The sequence below is a fragment of the Numenius arquata genome, chromosome 7, assembly GCF_964106895.1.
Source record: "Numenius arquata chromosome 7, bNumArq3.hap1.1, whole genome shotgun sequence".
Classification (NCBI taxonomy): Eukaryota; Metazoa; Chordata; class Aves; order Charadriiformes; family Scolopacidae; genus Numenius; species Numenius arquata.
The window spans coordinates 32,806,679-32,827,038 of NC_133582.1; the positions used below are offsets into that span (position 1 = coordinate 32,806,679).

Consider the following 20,360-nt stretch of genomic DNA (forward strand, 5'->3'; position numbering starts at 1 on the left):
TTCAGAAAAGGTAAGAAACGAGTTTAATGAAAAATGCAAAATAAGTCACAACTAATTCAAATGCATAAAATATTTGCACCATATTTGACCATGTAAAACTAAAGGGTACTTACACAAACAGCTTGTTAGAACAGAATATAAACTACATTTGCCACAGAATTGGCAAAAAGACTAAAAAAAAAAAACAGCACATCTGCTGCGACAGTCTGAAGAGAGACAACAAAGCCATGTGTAAATGTCAGGCAAGGAGTAAAAATGTCTGTTCCTCACTTGCCTCTTACACAGATACTACTGCAGCGTCTGCATGTATTGTCAGAACGTGCTTCATAATCCCGGCATCACAGTTTACAGAGAGTGCAAAGAAGGGGAAAAAAACCCTACCCACCAAGCTGAGGTAGAAATCTTTTGGCAGAGATCCCAAAACAGCTCAACCAGAAAAAAATCTAACCTTATTTGGAAAAAAAACCCACAGAATTTCACTCAAACTATATTTGTATTGCCACTTCTTATTGTTAGGGGAGAGAGAGAGAGATGAAATTTTTTTAGGGGAGGGAGAGAAAGAGATACAAAAAACACGCTTTCAGAAATATATTAAGAAGATAATTACAAAAATATTTAAAAAAATAACTACACACACTTGTTTAAAGTCTAAAAATTGTCTGGACAAGCTGGCTATTATTTCACATTTGCTCTGCACAGGATATTTTCTGTCTTCTTTCAGTGAGATTCTGTTGTAACCTATTTTTACTTATGTGGAATCACACATACACCAGCATTGTTAAGAGGTAAATACAGAAGACGCCAAAGAGTTAGAGGGAGGAAAAACGTATTCCAACACTGCCAAGAGCGGCCATTCACACAGCAGCTCAAGTCGCCAGAGGTTCTCACCTTACAACTTCTGCCCCATTGGTATCAATGACTAAAACATAGAATTTGTTATGGTTGGAAAAGACCTTGAAGATCATCAAGTCCAACCATTAACCCAACACTACAGAGGTACCACTAACCCATGTTCCTTCGCACCACGTCTACCCGTCTTTTAAATACCTCCAGGGATAGTGACTCCACCACTTCCCTGGGCAGCCTGTTCCAATGCTTGATAACCCTTGCAGTGAAGAAATTTCCCCTAATATCCAAAAAGAGACCCAAGAACATCAATGAACAAAAGACTTCATGCAACAATTGTAGCACTGTAGTATTTTGTGCTGCTATGCATACTGGGAATGGAAGATTTCAGATGTTCAGCTTGTAAAAAGGTTGACTTCCAAACTTCCCTTTCCTACACTGGCTGTAAACTCCACTGGCTCAAGTGAATGCCCCAGCTCTGCATCTTTGATAGGGTGATGGTTATGGAGTGCATTAACAGTTCTTTCTGTTGCTCTATTCTCCTTCTGAACTTGCTGTGAAATGAGGATGTATATGTCAGCAGAGGGATTGTGCTCATCCCAATGTGAAGGATCCATTGACTAGTTTTTTTTTTCCTAATAAGATTAATGTTTACTTGCAATGAAAAAAAAAAAATGTATATTTGAAGAAAGAAAGAAATCTATTATCTGCTCAGCTGTGTGGCAGCCTCATGTGAGACCGGCAAAGTTGGAATAAGAATTTTTACTCCATTGCCAACATCAGCACTCTCCCGGAGCAGGCAAGCACTAATTTTCCTTCCCACCAGTTGTAACAGACACAATTTTAAAAGTATATAATAAAGAATATAATTTCAGTGTACAGCCTTTCCTTTCAAATAAAGAATGTAATTTCAGTGTACAGCCTTTCCTTTCCTTTCAGTCCTTCTTTATGCAACAAACTGAAGATGAGAAAACTCAAGTTCTCCCCTTTTCATAGGCCATGTTTAAAGAGGAAATACAACTCTTCTTCCAGTTGAGAGGCACTGGCCCAGGCTGCCCAGAGAAGCTGTGGCTGCCCCATCCCTGGAGGGGTTCAAGGCCAGGTTGGAGGGGGCTTGGAGCAACCTGGTCTGGTGGGAGGTGTCCCTGCCCATGGAAGAGGGGTGGGACTGGATGATCTTTCAGGTCTCTTCCAACCCAAACCATTCTATGGTTCTATGAACTCGCACTGGTCCAGAAAACCACCAGTGCTGAGATGACGGCAGTGAAGGTCATCACCCTCCTCAGCATTTCCCCCCCGCCTTGGGGAACTGGGAACGGAGCATTAGTGTTACTGATATAAAGGCATGAAACTACACGTGAAGCCTAAGGGAGTCTCTCTCCCTTTTCAAATATACTCCATACAGCATGTGTTTGATGAATACTAATTAGGTATAGTAGAAGCGTTTAATTTGTAATAATGAACTTCAAAGGCAAGATCTGACTCCCTAGTCTTCAATCCAGTAGACTCTTGTTAAGGTCAAGAGAAACACCACAGGGATCAGACTGGACTAATGAATATCAGCATAATCAATATAATTGATTATGTGTGCATGCGTGTGTACATATACACAACATACACTAAGCACACACACACACACACACATCTATGTAACTTAAGCTAATCATGTCTGGGGGAGAGGGGGTTGAGAAAAAAAAAAAGTCTTATTCAATATATTCATTAACGATATGGATGAGGGGACACTGTGTAATCCTCGGCATGTTCGCTGATGACACAAAACTGGGAGGGGTGGCTGACACACCAGAAGGCTGTGCTGCCATCCAGCGAGACCTGGACAGGCTGGAGAGCTGGGCAAAGAGGAACCTGATGAAGTTCAACAAGGGCAAGTGTAGGGTCCTGCACCTGGGCAGGAATAACCCCATACACCAGTACAGGTTAGGAGTTGACCTGCTGGAGAGCAGCTCTGCAGAAAGGGACCTGGGAGTCCTGGTGGACCACAAGTTGCCAAGGAATCAGCAATGTGCCCTTGTGGCCAAGAAGGCCAATGGCATCCTGGGGGGGGCATCGAAAAGAACGTGGCCAGCAGGTGGAGGGAGGTCATCCTTCCCCTCTGCTCTGCCCTGGGGAGGCCCCATCTGGAGCACTGGGTCCAGTTCTGGGATCCCCAGTTCAAGAAGGACAGGGAACTGCTGGAGAGGGTACAGCAGAGGGCTACAAAGATGATGAGGGGGCTGGAGCATCTCTCTGCTGAGGAAAGGGTGAGAGACCTGGGGCTGTTCAGCCCAGAGAAGAGAAGACTGAGAGGGGACCTCATCAATGCTGAGCAATATCTAAAGGGCGGGTGGCAAGAGGATGGGGCCAGGCTCTTCTCAGTGGTGCCCGGTGACAGGACAAGGGGCAATGGGCACAAACTGTAACACGGGAAATTCCATCTGAACGTGAGGAGGAACTTCTTTCCTGTGAGGGTGGCATAGCCCTGGAACAGGCTGCCCAGAGAGGTGGTGGAGTCCCCTTCTCTGGAGACATTCAAACCCGTCTGGACACATTCCTGTCCAGCCTGCTCTGGGTGACCCTGCTCTGGCAGGGGGTTGGACTGGGTGATCTCCAGAGGTCCCTTCCAACCCAACCATTCTGTGAAATAAAGAGTGCATTCAAAACTTGCTGGTGTTCTTTATGATGGAAACACTACTTCTCGGCAGAAGTTATAAAAATGCAACAAACTGAACCATACATTTGGACGGGAAAAGGGAAATCAACAGGATATGAAGCATCAGGACCACCATGGAATCCAACTTTCTCAGCAGCACGTTGTTCTAGAAACCCATAACATTAGCAGGTTTTCAGTAGATCATTTTAAAATTAAGACCTAATGCAGAGTCATTATAAACAAGAAGAGCTGGTACTGACCTGCCTGCTCTAGACAGGAGAGATTGGGCAGCCCCCACCTCCGCAACCGGGACAAAGCAACTAAATCTCTACTTGCAGAGATATAATCAACACTGTAATTGAGAAAAAATGCAGAGAGAGAGAGAGAGACTTGCTTCTCCTTTGGGCAATACCCATCTTACCACACCTGTGATACATCAATGATGCAGGTCTGATGACATCTCTTAATTTAATGCTTTTCCATAGATAAGAACAGAAGAAAAAACAATATGACACAAAAGGTCAAGTAAACCATTAAATGTAAGGTAAGCCATTTTCACTGAAGTGGCACCATTATAGCACTTTACAGTCTCAAATGAACGGGGTCTTGGATCAGCCTCGTTAGGTAATGACCTTTTACCTCTGTCTCACACTTGAGTTACAGAAAATACTACTAATTAAATGAACGACACTATAATGGTGGGAGCCCTCCTGTTTCTGCCTGCCTTCAGGATTTGCACTTGCAGCTGCCCAGCAGTAGGAAGACTCTGAGGTTTGTGATGTGGAGGTGCAGACTCCTTGCTCACACCCCGGCGTTTAAACAACAGCCCCATGCCATCACCTCCACATCCCACAGCCACCAGCAACATCACCGCCTTCTACACCTCCCATCGGTAATAACAACGGCAACGAAAACAGTATGGCAAATATGAAAGGCTTTAACAACACAAAACACGAAGTTTTGCAACTGGAGATCACAGAAACAGGAGTATTAAAAAAATCCAGAATGATGCAGATACATTGTTCTTTCCGGCTGACACAGACAAGCAGTAAATTGCTGCTGTAGGCAGCGAAGCACTGATCTTACCACTCCTGTCAATGGTCTTCAACCACGGCACACCCTGCAGCCAACCTTCCTCTCCGATTCATTCTTTTGAAGAATTTTCCCCTCTCTGCTTTATGTTATTCCTACAACTGCCAGCTGCAGCAGTCCTCACTTGAACTGACTGCACATACACATACCTAAAAGCTAAAATAACTCATACTGCAAGCCCTAATAAGAATGCTTCGGGGCAGTGTCCATGAACTTTTTCGTCGCTGCAATACAGCGGGTGTAAGTTCAAGCAAACATTCAATTTTCTGTCCTCCTGAGACAATGCTGGAATATGGGGAGAAAAAAAAAAAAAAAGGCAGTAACTGTAGGCTTTACATACTGAGAAGAGAAAATGTATGTCACAACCCCGGACACCGCAGAGGTGGCAGTCGAGCTGTGTTCAGATTAGCGAGCTATAGAATAGTGGCATTTCACTGAATTAAAAAAAAAAAAAAAAAAAAAAAGGAAGACTAGGATTGTTATTTAGTTGTTCCAGGCAAACATCAATGGAAATAAGAATCATTTTCTGATGTGTGTCCAATTATAACAGTGTAGACATTCCCTCCCTCCCAAAATTCTGTGCAAAGTCACTGTAAGTATATTTTTGCCTAGCCCAATAACAAATGCAATTCTTTGTAACAGGCACAGTCATTTGCTGGAGTGAAAGGCACACCACTTCGTAGGATGCATTTTTGGGCAGAAAGCGCCTCGTATGGACACAGTACTTGTTGATTCCGCTTTCCAAGTGACTTGTTTCCTTTCCCTGACTTGAGAAGAACGAGCGTGCTTACTGAGCTTTCTTTTTAGTTAGCACATTGCAGGCACAATGGCAGTCCTGCGTGGCAAAGAGCAAGCAGCCTCTCCTATTAACTCTCCCCAAACGACTTTATCTCAGTCTTTGGACTGAGGACGTTCTGCCTCTCAACCTTGCAGAAGCTGGGACAACGGCAAAGCGCTCCAGAGTTCACGTACTTTAGGAATCACAAGGTATCTGGGGAGCAGGAAGAACGACACCTCTATTCCCTTATTAGAAAATGCAAGAAGTCATTTATAGAATCATAGAATCATGCAGGTTGGAAGAGACCCTTAGGATCATCGAGTCCAACCATCTACCCTACACTACAAAGTTCTTCCCTATATCATATCCCCCAACACCACATCTAAACGTCTCTTAAACACATCCAGGGATGGTGACTCAACCACCTCCCTGGGCAGCCTGTTCCAATGCCCGACCACTCTTTCTGTGAAAAATTCTTTCCTAATGTTCAGTCTAATATTATGTTATTTTTTATGTTATATTATTATGTTATTTTAATAAAATAAAATTTATTTTATATATGTTATGTTATAATATTATATATTATTATGTTATTTTCCACCAGTGGCGGTGAGCAGAAACCCTGCTGAAGAAGACCCAAGAGCCTTTATCCTTCACAACTGAGCAAACTCTAGGACTGGTTTTCTGCTCTGAGTTTTCCCCCTTCTCTGAAGGGGGGCAGTGATGCTTTGGGACCCCCTCTCTAGGTAACAGGGGAAAGGACTGCAGTTCCCAGAGGGAGAGCGAGAGTCCTTAGGGACAACACAGGCTAAGGGCACTGACCAGCCTCCAAAGCACCCACTGCTCGCTGGTGCCACTCCAGAGCATTTTGCACACCAAGCGATTTTAGCTGCTAGCAGCACCGAGTCTTCTCCCCCCACATAAGCCTCAGATTTTGATCAAGAGGTTTCTCATTCAACAGATTTTCTCTGAAGGCACGAAGAAAAGTAGTCACTAGAAACAGCCGGGCGCTTCACGATACAGAAACAGCTTCTAGAGGGGATTTACATGCATGTCAGTGGCACAGGAGAGCCAAATAACAACACTACCAGTAGACTCTGGGCTGAAAACAGCGAAATGAAACATCACAATCATTACAAAAATCTGGTGGAAATATCAGCCTGATTCCTAATGAAAACCACCAATGGAAGAGGGCTGGTGGATGTTATAAAGTGCATACAGAGAGTTTGGGTGCATCTCGTATGTTGGATATCAAGCTCTTGTTTCTCACACATTACTTACATAAAGTCTGATTGATATTTTACCAATGACATAACCAGTGTATTTATTACGGATGGTGACACCCTCAGTATTTGTGAAAAGAAATACTTATAAGTCAAATATAATTAAATATTTAGACTCCTCACACTGACATTTTTATTGTCATTTAGCCAATGTACAGTTTGTTCTGCAGCAGAAGAGAGAACCAGGATGCTTCCAACACAGCGTCAAATAATCACGTTTGATAAACCCAATAGCCTACTGCCACCAGAAGGAAAACAGCGGAATTACTCCAGATGTAAAGTAGCTTTTTATTATCAGTGGAAATAATACAGTAAATTAAACTTATGTAAGGAGAAGACAAATATAGTATTTTAATCAGGATAAAAAAGTCTTTGAAAAGTCAAAAAAGCTGGGGCTGAGAACTTGCAAGAGCTGATCTCCCCCAGTTTCTCGATGTTTGGAAACCTTGTGGGTCAGGAGGCTGGGAAGCATGAAGACAGAGGGTAAAAATCAATTGCCAGAAGAACCATTCTCCAGGGATAGCCTTCCTAGGGCGTTGTTCTACCTTCCAGGATATTCCACACAAGAAAATAAATTAGGTTTTTTGGCATTTTAGGAAGAGGTCAGATGATTCATGCACATTCATCAGACCAATGGGCAGGAAAGGAAACAGCTGGAAGAAGTAGATCATCACGACGTCTTTTCTAAATGCAAAACCAGAACTACTCTATACGCAAACCAGGGAAAAGAAACATTTAAATACTTACTGCTGCAGTAAATATGATACAGTTGCGTGGCCCTTATTCATCTCCATACTGTTCAGAGGTGCCATGCTCTGCACAGGTGGAATGCAGGAGGGTACAGGAAAGTCCTTCACCTTATTTATACTCGGCTCTAATACAAGCCAGTGGTTGATTTATGGTACTGATTCATGATTACTATTTAGGAGACATGAAGTACTACAGCAATTAAGTCACAAGGGCAATGAATCTCTCTGCTTCTTACCGTAAAGAAGATGGGCATCAGACAAAAAAAATCCTCAAGAGAAAGGAATAAGGCATTATTCATCCCATCTAATTTAGGTGCTTACATTCCCTATAAAGTCAACAGAAGGCAGTATAAGACATCTAATCTTTTCCACATTGACAGCACCGGGGCTTCTACATGAGGTATTTGAAAAGAAACGGTATGGCTTCCTCCCAAAAGAATGTATTTGGTGTGATTAGGTACCGTCATCGATGGAAACATAAAAGTTACCCACCTTCTTCTGAACTTCAGATGCAAATCACTGCACACAAGGGAAATGGCTGCATAAACGACTCCTCTGACTTTCTGTTGCTATTCTGCTGTTTGCTCCCCTTCCTCCACCACCCAGAGGAGGAAGGAAAAAACAAAACCACAAAAAGATAACAGAAACATTGCTGTTAACATTTTAATCGTGCAGATTTTTCACAATGAACTAAATATCATTGTGATATTAAGACTGCTCAGAAATTCACGTGACAATTGACAATGCAGGGACAACACGGATCTTCAAGGGGAGCTTGCTCACGTCCACCATGTGTGTCCAAAGGCTGAGATGTTAACTGAGATGTTATAAACAGAGGAACACTTTTGAAGTTTGCCATTATCAGCAAATAACAACATAGCACAAAAAATGCCCCATATTTAAATTCACAGAGATACTTAAAAGTATTCCAGGCACCTCTCTGAAGTACCCGTGTGTGTGTTTTGCAGTTCTCAGCTACTTAAAGATTTAGCCAAGCAACTTGTCCCCTCTCCCTCCCCCTGCCACACCATCCAAACAGAAGGAAATAGCTCACACCATGTCTCTGTCTGACGCCTTCAGACAATGGATTTTTCCACTAGGTAGATGGAGGGAAAGGAAAGTAAATTTAAGCCTCCCTACTTCCAAAGTACAACTAATAACAATCTTTCCTCCCCACACTGGGAAGTGTGAAAGAGAGAGGGCCCTCAAAATGACCACAAAGTCAAGGGATTTTTTAGGATGCTCTACAACAGAGAGCCTGAAACTATCCACAGGACTTAGGTGTTACTTCTTGTAGGTCACCCACTAGAAATAACACCCCAAAATCGATATAAAGTTGTTAGTTGTACAAAGTAGTTTGTCTATTGCTTAGCTCAAAACTCCAACTTTAAAGTGTGCTGAACTGCACAAACTTTGGTTATTTCCCAGGAATTCTGTCTATAAGGAGATGAGCAGAGCAGTGGCCATGAAGACCATGAGACACACCTGACTACAGTGAGATGCTAATTCACATTGGAAGGTGTGACCTTGAAGACCACAGTTGTTACCAGTTTTGGTTCTTAAAGCAGCACACAGGGCACGTGACATTCCCTAACTTACTGCCATCCTCCTAAGCTCTATGCCTATGTTACAATGATGCGTAAATATCCAATCATTTTAATCATCTGTATTTTCTGGAGCCTAAATTAACATTCTGTCCAGAATAGGACACCTCAACAGTGCTTGAATAAGAGTTGTATTTGACAGGGAAAGGAAAAAAAAAAACCCCACAGACAAAAACAGAGAGTCTTAAGTCCTGCAAGAATCAATCTTTATGATTTAGCTTTCATCCCAGGCTTTTCAGGGCATCAGGTGAATCTGATCATTAAAGAAACAATGGACCCTTCATAAAAGCAGAAAATGAGTGCCAGCATCCTCATCAAATCCCAAATCTAAGTTTCTCTAGCTATTTTCTCTGGATATGGCACTGTCTTTTCTTCTGGCCTCAGACACCTCATGCTGGCTGAGCAGCTGTCATATTGCAGGGATGGCTAAGGAGCTCCCCATTCCCGCAAACAAAACCAAAGCCTACACAGGGCTTGGAGATTATTCATATGAAGTTATCACTTATCTAAAGTTACTGTACTGCAGTGCTGCATTGAAAGAACTAGAAAAATACTAGCCGTGTTCCATGTGTTATCTGACACACCTCTCGGAGGCAAGTCAAAAGCACCTCAGAAAAAAAGCACCAAGAAAAACAGGTGAGGGAAAAAAGAAAAAAAAAGAAAAGGATATAACCGTCAGGTCTGAAAAATTACTATCAGAACAGGGGAGAACAGGTACCACAGTAAAGTTTGGTTTAGGCACATTTAGAGAGGAAACTAATTTAAAGAATGAAACTGAAAAGCAAATCAAGAATTGAACGAGAATCTACAGCAAAGTGTTGAAATATCAGCCAGAGTACATGGCAGGACAGAGAACGTAGGAAGAATTAGTTTATTTTTCTAACAGAACAGGATACAGCAGAAAGCCATCTCTTTCTCAGTGATACTGTCAGGGAGAACTCAAAACTTTATGGCCATGGATTCAGACACTGATCCTCATGTTAGTTCCTGTGCTCTGGTAATGCAGGTCACCATCATCTCACGAGACAAAGCAGGGAACAGGCAGCGAGCCCAGTTCTGAGAAACTTCGGTTCACTGCTCAGTACATCAACAGCCACTGATTTCACCCTACTTCCATGTGCCAGCAGAAGAGCTTGCTACTGAAGAGAGAGCACATCTTGCTTCCAGCTCACCTTCACTCCTGGCTATGTAGTCCCAAGCCCCTCCTTTAACCATCCCTGATGCTCGTCAGATCTTTGTCACGAGACCAGTTAAACTCAGGAACTTTGCCGTAATTATTTTTTTTTTCTTTCCCTCCCTTTGAGTAGTTACTCAATAATACAACAGAAACCTGTCAGCTCACAGAGTGGTCCAGAAAGCACTGTAGTTGCCAGAAGGTAAGAAGCAGCAGCAGAACTGGATGGGGTGAAGGAGGCAAGACCAGAGATTCCGGCAAAACCGTACTTCCTAACTGGCACACTGCGTCTGGCAGAACCCGGGGTAGATCCAACCGTTCTGCCCACTGTCCTCAGGCACAGAATCACAGAATGGTTCGGGTTGGAAGGGACCTTGAAGATCAACCAGTCCCAACCCCGGGCAGGGACACCTCCCACCAGACCACGTTGCTCCAAGCCCCCTCCAACCTGGCCTTGAACCCCTCCAGGGATGGGGCAGCCACAGCTTCTCTGGGCAGCCTGGGCCAGGCTCTCACCACCCTCACAGAAAAGAAGTTCTTCCCCAGATCTCAGCTCAATCTTCCCTCTTTCAGTGTCAAACCCTTCCCCCTCCTCCTATGGCTCCCCTCCCTGATCCAGAGTCCCTCCCCAGCTTTCCTGGAGCCCCTTTAGGGACTGGAAGGGGCTCTAAGGTCTCCCCAGAGCCTTCTCTCCTCCAGGCTGAACCCCCCCAACTCTCTCAGCCTGTCCTCACAGCAGAGGGGCTCCAGCCCTCCCAGCATCTCTGTGGTCTCCTCTGGCCCCTCTCCAACAGCTCCATGTCCTTCTGATGTTGGTGGCCCCAGAGCTGGGTGTTGCCCAGCATAACCAACAATAACGAAACAGCAAATAGAAGTGGCACGTTCTCCAGGTGCAGTCCCTTCCCCCATGCACAGAGGGGGGCTGCTGGTGACAGCGCTGTGGGCATTTTGTGGTAATTTTTCTTTTAAAAAGCACACACACACTTACTTTTGACCTTGCAACAAATGAGAGCCCAGATGAAAGCAAGCGGAGTCAACTCCTTTTGAGACTTCTGACATTTTTTTCTCATCCTGCAGACTAACGCAGGGTTAACCCCAAGGCTCCTCAAGAGAAGAGCAATTTAAAAGACGTTGTTTTGATGATCTTGGGCGACACAAACGGCGAGTGGCGAAAAGCCGGCGGGCGCGGGGAGGGGGGAAGCACAGCCAGCGGACGTGTGGCGGCTTTACTTGTGTGGAAAAAAGGACACTTTTTTACAAATGCCTACTGCATGCAGGGAATTATTTTTTCCCCTCAGGGATGTCCGCAAAACCCACGGCCCGGCCGTCCAACCCCGAGTCCTCCCCTACCCCTCGCTGAGGGGCTCCCGGGCGGGGGAGACCCCGACCTCCGCCGCGGCCCTCAGGAGCCCCGCGCCCCCCTCCGCCCCCCGCCCGCCCGGGGAGCCCCGCACACCTGCAGCAGGCCGCCCATCTTGGCTCGCAGGGCACGGAACTCCTCCGGCGCCGCCTCGGGGTAGAGCTGCCCGCGCAGCAGCTCCTCCGTGATGCCGGCCTTGCCGTGGTAGGCGGCCTGGGCGATGCCGTTGAGGAGCCCGCTCAGCGGCTTCGAGCCATCAGCCGCCGGCGGCTCCGGGGCCGCCATGGCTGAGAAGGGGGCGGAGCCAACCCCCCGGCCCCACCCCCGGGTACGGTGGCTGCCGGGGAACAGTCGCCGTCGCGCCGCGCCCGCCCAGGCGGAACCACCCGCGGCTCTGCCAGCCCGGCGGGTTTTATCGAAGACAAACACCGAGGCTCATTACCCATTTAACTCATTACCCAACCAATTAACAAGTGTTCTTCCCTTCCCCGACCATTTCATGCAACGTTTCAAAGGTGTCGGTGATTAAAAAAAAAAAAGATCAAAAAACATATATACAGAAAACCCCCTCCCCACCCAAGCCCTCTCCCGTTAACCAGACCCAAACAGCAACCACTTCGCTGGGTACAACAAATTTCTGCTTTCCCAACTGTTTCTGCAAGAAAAAGCATTCCATTTTACCGAATTCTCGGGTATTTTAAGGAAACGTCCATAGGCTTCGCTCTGTGTCCTTGGCTGTAAGATGAGGGGAGACCATGGACTCGGGGACAGTGAAGGAAAAGGTACTAATAAAAATCAAGCGTTTTCTCTGTGCACCATCCTGTACAAGTTTAAATATAAAAAAAAAAATATTAAAATGCTTTGCCTATACAAGCATATGCAGTCACAAAAGAGACTGTGTGCTCTCAAGAGAGGTGTCTACAGCAAGTTTTCATCTGCTGGTGACACAGCAGCATCATTTACCACCCGATTTCCATCATTTCAGCCCTTCGTAGCTGCACTCTTTAAAACACACAAGAAATAATCACATTGCTCGAAAATAGAAAAATATAAGTTTGTGATCAACACGGTGTCCATCCTCGCCAGTTCTTCACTCTGCATCCTTCTGTGAGCAGAGGACAGGCAGACAAGTTCCTTCCACTCTCTCCATTCATTTGGACAATATTTATAATGTCCTTTTTCTCCCACGGTATTTAGATTAAACGACATCTTTAGGAAGCGTTAAGGAATCTGGAGATACAGGAGTTTCTTTCAATATGTGCCATGAGAAACGTAAATCTGAGCCCTCCGGGTCTCAAAACTCCCCTCTGGCAAGTACGGGTCACCATCGCTCGCCGTTACGGAGAAAAGGGAGCAGGGCAGTTCTCCCAGCTTCTCCCTATCGCCACGGAACATTCAGTGCAATTCCTGTCGCTCCGGTTCAAACTTCTGGAGATACAGTTCCTCGACGATACGCTTCCTTCTGCCGCAAGCTGAAGTACGTCATTAAGTCCTAACGAGCAACACTGGTTTACTGGCTTAGGCTGAGGTACAAAGACAATTTTCTTCTTAAAATTGCTTTTTCTTCTCCGATCTCAGCCTACTTAGCGCCTTGGGTGAAGATGGCAAGAAAGCTGGTGGAAAGTGTATTTTGACTTCAAAACCAGTACAAAATTATTCAGAATGTACATGGCAGCAACCAGTGACCTGCATCCTTAAGAATATTATTTATTTGTTTTTGTAAACAATCTTATTTTTAAACAAATTAAAAATACATTGGAAAGTCTCTCTCTCTATTTATATATACACAGTACACGTTCAAACTTCACTTCATTGTGATGCCATCTGTGGTTTAAGCAGAAAAACAAGAGAGCTCTTGATCCAAAACCGGGTTGCGTTAGGGCCCCCGTGGGCAGCCCAGCCCTTTGGGGAATAACTTCATTTGTTATTTATCACCTGAACCGTTTTCCGGCCATAGTGGTAATAGCTGTAGGCAGACGTCACCGTCGTGAAAGCTGTGATGCACCTTCAGGGAAAATAGTTCCTGTAAGTCATTTGAGTTTAAGATCGATAATCCAAAGTGTTATTTTTAAGCATCTTCCCTATTTTACACTACCCAGCCAAGGAAGACGTCATACAGAAATGCAGTTTGCAGTTTCTACGCTGAAATTCAGTACTAAGCGGAAGATTAGATAAACAAAGGAACTGCCACTCAGTGCTACGCAGCATGCTTTGGTGTAACTGCATACTGCGCCAAATTTTTACAACTTTAGCACTTGTTTTAGCAAAGGGAAGACAAAAATCTGTTTCAATATTTGTACCCTATATATTTTTTTACCAGCTTGAGAACTGACCGATATGAGAAACTAACCCTTGGTAGTATGAAAGTGAAGTGTTAAAAATCACACAATGCTTGAACTTACCATTTTACCAAGTTCCAAAGCTAAAGCACAAGTTTCAGCTTCAGCCTCTTTTGTTCCTTTCCCAGAAACTGGGTAATCATCATCTCTCTCTCTAAACGAGCAGCGTTCCTCTGCGTCAAAGGCTGACATCACCCGTGTGTGAGCCCTGCCCTCCCTGCACACATGGCCAGACTCACCCAGGTCACGTCTGAGAAGGTTTTCAGAGGACACCCAGCATTCCTCTGTCACTCACAACACGGTAACTCTCTGGGAGTCCCAGACAAACAGAGCAAGACAAGTGGCTTTCACAGATGCAGTCCTATATTTGGCTTTCCAACAGGATGATAAACCACACTGACTATTAAGAACTATTTAAGTTCCTTAAAAGCTTTGGGGTTTGGCTTGTTGGTCTGTTTTGTGGTTTGTTTGTTTGTTTTTTTCTAAAAAACAATTAACACTGGATTTTCCACTACTTTAAGTTATAAGTAATTCCGCTATCTGCTGTTCACCCTCTTGTTCTGAATTTGTACCTAACTGCTCAGGAGAAGTAACTACACTTCTAACACTCGCCTTCAGCTATGGTTTAGACACAGCCCAGACCTCCAACAACAGCAGTGAAAGGAGCAGCCATTACTTAAGGAGGAATGGTCCTGTACGCCTGTTTCCATTCCGTCCCATCCCTGCCCTTCCCTCCCATAATCTACCAAGAATCACCAGTTTCTTTAGATGCTTTTCCAAGAGGCTTCAGAAACCTGAAGATTTCAGGACAGCAGGTACAGTATAAAGCAAAAATAAGAAAACACTTCCCATCTGTTTTTACTGATATCAAGGTTGCTTTTTCAAGGAATACACAAAGAATCCACACAACCTTTCTGCCTACTCCCTTCTTTTCTATTAACCTGAATTTACACTTTGCCTGTGTACACCAAGCCTATGAGCTATTTCTTAGCTATTATTCCTGGATCTTAATTAGTTTCATTGGGCTACTTTTTGCTTGCATTGTAAATCAAGTACCAATAAATATCTAGCTCCTCCTGTGTCAGTTAAGAACGAACATGCAAAAATTGAGGCATATGGGTCTATTACATCATCTGGGCACAGGTGGTTTTTTTTGTTCCACACAATTGGATTAATCTCAATTACCGGATTAATCTCAATTACCAGTTTCTTTAGGAGAACATTAAATTATCTGAAAAAACAGCAGAGATGAAGTTACCATAACGTCTGCAGGTATACGCTGTCCACATAATTGAAAACAGGAGCTGCTAAAGAAGCCGCCACTAAAATTAGCTGAACCGCTGTATTCATCTGATAAAAGCAAAAGAGGAAACGTGAGCAAAACGAGGACATGTACTATGTAAGGAATACCAATATACACTTTGATTACTGGCTTAAGGACTAGCCTATACACACAGAAAATTTATTTAGAGACCTCTTTTAATGAGGCATTTTACACACTCAAAATTAGCACATGCTCTGACAGAGTACAGTTGAAAATCCGTCAGGATTTAAGTTGCCTCCAAATTAATTGGCACTATTTTGAAAACACATCCAGCAGTAAACAGCCCCCTCCCTCCAAACCACACACCACCCCAAGTACCGAGGAGTTACCTTTTGTAACAAGTCACTACTCTTACCTTGCTAATGAATGTTGGTTTTAATTGGGCAGTAGCATAACAAGGGTTAAAATACCTACTGAGTGTTCTCTGTTGGGGTAGAAAAGAGAAGAAAAAAAGGCAATTCTAGCGTATTCCATTTGATATACCTCTTCACACGATACAGAGAAGTTGATTGTAGCACTAAAGAATTATTCTGCTACTGCTCTTATATGATTTATTACACATCATACACGGGGGGGGAAGTTATCAGTAGCTCTGACTCATCATTATGAGACCTATTTTATGTTCTGCTTACAAATCTATCTGGCAAAAGAACTGGCAGAGCATTACATCTTAGGCTATCCACTCCAGCTTTGAGCAACCACCAAGTCTCAAGATTAAAATCTCTTGGTTACAACTTTTTTAAAGGCTTATTCATTTGTTTTTTTTATACTTGTGAAACTACAGAAGATTTAATCAAAGTGTTCATCCAATTTTGTTTAATGCTACACACTTACCGGAGGAGAAAGAGTTTTGTATCGCACATAAAAAACAGCAGCAATGAGCGCTACATCCCTCAGAATAATCATGGAAGTAAGTGAAACTGAAAAACCAAGCCAACAGGATCTAGTGAAAAATCACATCCACGATTAAAACCGAAACAAAAGTCAAAAGAGCACAAAATATGAAGCAAGAAGAAATAACCGCTCTCAACTTCTTCTGAACAAGATTTATGCACGACTGAAGATTTTTAACGCAACTTCTGAAAGTCTTAAAACAATCCAGTCTATAAGAAAGCTTTTTACATACACATATTTGCTTTAAAGAAAGTACATTTGAAACTGGCAGTAGCACTTTTTGTTTTGCAGGTCTGTTGTGGTGAGGGAGCAAAGGTTTTTTTAAGAATTTAATAGGAGCAAATAGCAAAGCACAACTGACAAAGCCAGAGTTTCGAGCTATAAACAGTTTTCCTTCTAGACACACATATTACACACATATGCATATTACTATGCATAAAATTAGTTATGTAGTGCATGTAAGTAATGACCTTTTCTCACCTGGGATAAGATTCGCACAAGTTAGGCTCACGTAGAGCACACTGATGAGAATTTTATCAGCCAGAGGATCAAGAGCACTTCCCAAAGCCGATTTCTGATTAGCCCAGTTTCGTGCAATAAATCCATCCAACTAGGAAAGACAAAAGTTCAACGTTCCTCTGTTAGAAAACTAAGAATAAATGCAGCTTATATATACGCCGCTGTTACGGAGGTATTTAATGAATGACAGCACACAATACAGCTAGTTTAACTAAAATGAAATAGGACACCCGTTAGCTGCCATTTGCATCATGCTTTTCTCACACTGCATTCCAGATTGTGGAAACCTCTGTACATATTCAATTCTCACCATTTAATAAATAAATAAATAAGAAAGGGGAAAAGGAAAAAAAAAATAATAAAAAAAGTAACTGATGTTCTAAAATTCACATGATTATTGTCACGATGGGTGCACCGGGCACACCAGCACACGGTAACGGACAACTAGATGCGTAAGCACCAACTGGACAATGCCCACCTGGGGCTGGGCAGGGAACCCTGATATCCCCTTTGCTCCACCAGCACTAAGTCCCCTTCGGGTATCTGCGAGCTCCCTTCGCAATGTCGCAAAGGATGTTTATAGCATTTCTAGAAGACAATGAATATAAAAACTAATCTGTTTATTCATTCCCATTTCTCCACCAGAGCCTAAATTTTCAATGCACGTCAATGGGATCACCGTAACCCGCACTACCCCCAAAGGTGTTTCCAAATTGATGTAAACGTACCAAATCCGTCACGCCAGCCAAAACAAAGACACCTAGTGCAACATTGAAATTTTCTTCAACAATCAAATAGCCTAAAACTGGTGCCAAACCCATTCTTGCCATTGACAGTATATTTGGGATCGTCCAGGGGTTTTCATACTGCAAAGCAAGAAAGCAAAAAACTTCAGGCCAGGAAGGCAAACCCTAACTTGGCGTGTAATAGAATTAATTGGGATAAACACAGACTGTAAGTTGAAACAGCCAGAAAGTTCTTTGGACGCAGCCTGCCGTTTGCGCAAGACATACCGACTGCGGCCTCCAACGACTAAACATTAACTTCGCCTTCAAAAGGGAAACGCGGTGCCACCCAAAGACTCCCAAACCCCCTTTTCCTCACCCCAGTTTGGGCACGACACCCGTTTCCAGCGGGGCTGTGGCTGCCCCGCGGGATACCAAGGGCTCCCCCCACGGGGCCGCAGCGCCCGTCCCCATCGCCTCAGCGGCGGGGCAGCTTTCCACACCGACACGGCGACAAACCGACCGCCACCCACCCCACCCCCCAGCGCCCTGGGTCACCTACCAGCTCGGCGTACCGCCCCGCCACACGCTGCTCCCGGGGGAGGGGGGGGTCGGGCGGCCCGGCCCCGCCGCTCCCCGCCCGCCGCGGACCGGCCCCGGCCCCGACCCCGGCGCTGAGGAGGCGTGCGGCGGGCGCTCGCAGCAGCCGTTGGTGCCCCCCACCGCCCGCCGCCAGGCAGAAGACGCCGCCGTCGCCATGGCGGCCGCCGCCCCCCTCCGCCGCCGCCGCCAGAGGCCTGGTGCCGCCACCCGCCCGCCTCCGCCCCGCCCCGCGGAGGAGCCCCCAGAACCCCCTGCCCAGCCAAGCAGCGGCCAGCATGGTGCGGGGGTTGGCGCCTGCGCCCGCGGCCCGCTACGGCCCGGCCCGCGGCAGCCAGCGGCCTCCCGCCGCCGCCGCCATGACAGACCGGCGGGGGCCCGGCGACAGGGTAGCAGCGGCGGCCTGTGTCGGGCGAGGGGGGGGGGGGACGCGCGACCTTTTGCGGCGCTTTACGGCAGCCCCCTTCCCGCCGCGCCACGAGCTTTACGGCAGGCTGCCACCCGCGGCCGGATTAAAACGTAAGCCCTGCCGTGAGGGGGAACACCGCGGGGAGGGCGCCGCAAAAACAGCGGAAAAGCGGGTTTTGCGGCCTACCTGCCGGCCGGCGCTCTGCCCTCTGAGCCCCCGGGCACGGGCGGCGTCGTCCATGGCGGCATGGCGGGTTGCTGCCCGGGGTCATCCCCTCCTCCCGAGCCGGTGGCCGCAGTCGTGCTCAGACGAGCCTTTCACGGAGGGAGGTGAAGGCCCGCTTTACCGTAAGAGGCTCCTCAGAGGGGATAAGTAGTTCTTTTGTTCTCGGTACTCGTTCCTTGCCCACGTTTACTTTAGCTGAAGGAGAAAGAAGAGTTTACTTTTCCAGGTACAAGCATTTATTTGCTTCTGAGGCCTGCTCCTGCCTGCCGTCCGTGACACTGAGAGGCGACGTTATTCCTCAGGTTTCTGGCACGGGTTTGTCACACTTGAGCTCCAGGTGTTCAATCAGCTTGAGTTCCACTGGCAAACAAAGGGAGGCTTTTAAACAAACCAGCCAACCCCCAAGAATCTCATGTAGGATATTCAAGTCTACCTTTTCCACAGCTGTTCAAAAGAATCTAGAAAGAGTAGCTGAAACGTGTATGATCTTGTTAGTTTATTAATTTCTCCACCACGTTGATTGGCTGTAGTGGCTTTTTTCTCTTAACCCTGTGGAGGGTGAAGGCAGGAGTGGATGATGGTGACCTGGATGCTGGGACAGCGAGTTCGGGGGCGACACAAAAGTGGAAGGAGCGGCTGAGGGTCATGCTGCCACTCAAAAGGACCCCGCCAGCCTGGAGAGTTGGGTTGACAGGAACCCCATGAACATCGACACCACACCTGGACGTGGACCTGGGCAGCTGGCCATGCTTGAGCAGGGGGCAGGTCCCTTCCCACAGACCTCAGCATTCCAGAGCAGGGGAGGCGAGCTGGAACCCCGCTTCCAAAATTCCAATTCTCTCTTCTACCTGTTATGCTCTGGCTGTATTGTGCAAGTCTGAGATGATTTCTTCTACATTGAAAAAAAAAAAACCCACAACCCCAAGTGCTGCATTTATCTGTTGGCAACGCCTAACACCTACTTCTGTTAGCTGGTACAGGAGGTTGCCTCCTCGTGACAGAGCAATTCCCAGATTGCAAGAAGGTGTAGCTCCTCTGCTGTGCAAATGCTGACACTTGGGGACAGATGACCACCAGCAGTGTGCCCAGGTGGCCAAGAAGGCCACCAGCCTCCTGGCCTGTATCAGGAACAGCGTGGCCAGCAGGAGTAGGGCAGTGATGGTGCCTCTGTCCTGGGCACTGGTGAGGCCTCCCCTCGAGTGCTGTGTTCAGTTCTGGGCCCCTCACTCCAGGAAGGACATTGAGCTGCTGGAGCGTGTCCAGAGGAGAGCCACCAAGCTGGTGAGGGGTTTGGAGAAGAGGAGGCTGAGGGGAGACCTCATTGCCCTCTACAACTCCCTGAAAGGAGGGTGTAGAGAGGTGGGTGTTGGCCTCTTCTCCCAAGGGAATCATGGCAGGAGCAGAGGAAATGGTCTGAAGTTGTGGCAGGGGAGGTTTAGATTAGATATTAGGAAGAATGACTTTCCTGAGAGGGTGGTCAGGCACTGGAACAGCCTTCCCAGGTATTTAAGAAACGCGTAGACATGGCACTTCAGGGCATGCTCTAGTGCCTGAGATTGTTGGGTTGTGTCTGTTTGTGGGTGGGTGTGGTGTGTGGTTGTTTTGTTTTGTGTGGTTTTGTTTTGTGTGGTTTTTGGTTTTGGTGTTTGGATGTTTGTTTGGGGTTTTTTTTTGTTGGGGTATTTTTTTTGTGGTTGGACTTGATCTCAAAGGTCCCTTCCAACCAAGAAGATTCTGTGATCCTTACGTCAATAAAAAAGGCAGAAATAATGAAACTTATTTTAATATCTTA

At 45.9% G+C, this 20,360-nt stretch overlaps 2 protein-coding genes across 2 annotated transcripts in view; both read right to left on the reverse strand.

The window, feature by feature from the left end:
- Positions 1–11,847, reverse strand: part of COMMD1 (copper metabolism domain containing 1) — a 94,414-nt gene extending 82,567 nt beyond the window's left edge. Inside the window, exon 1 of the mRNA XM_074150803.1 lies at positions 11,630–11,847. Coding sequence (XP_074006904.1) covers positions 11,630–11,818 — 189 coding nt within the window. The 5' untranslated portion in view covers positions 11,819–11,847. The remainder of the gene's footprint in view (positions 1–11,629) is intronic.
- Positions 11,848–11,966: 119 nt separating this feature from the next.
- CRLS1 (cardiolipin synthase 1) lies at positions 11,967–18,214 on the reverse strand. Its single transcript, XM_074150679.1, has 7 exons — positions 17,897–18,214; positions 17,338–17,475; positions 16,571–16,700; positions 16,031–16,116; positions 15,552–15,620; positions 15,131–15,222; positions 11,967–13,538 (listed from the first exon to the last, which is right to left on the reverse strand). The coding sequence occupies exons 1-7, from the start codon at positions 18,212–18,214 to the stop codon at positions 13,451–13,453; spliced, it is 921 nt and encodes a 306-aa protein (XP_074006780.1). The 3' UTR covers positions 11,967–13,450.
- Between the last annotated feature and the right edge of the window lie 2,146 nt (positions 18,215–20,360).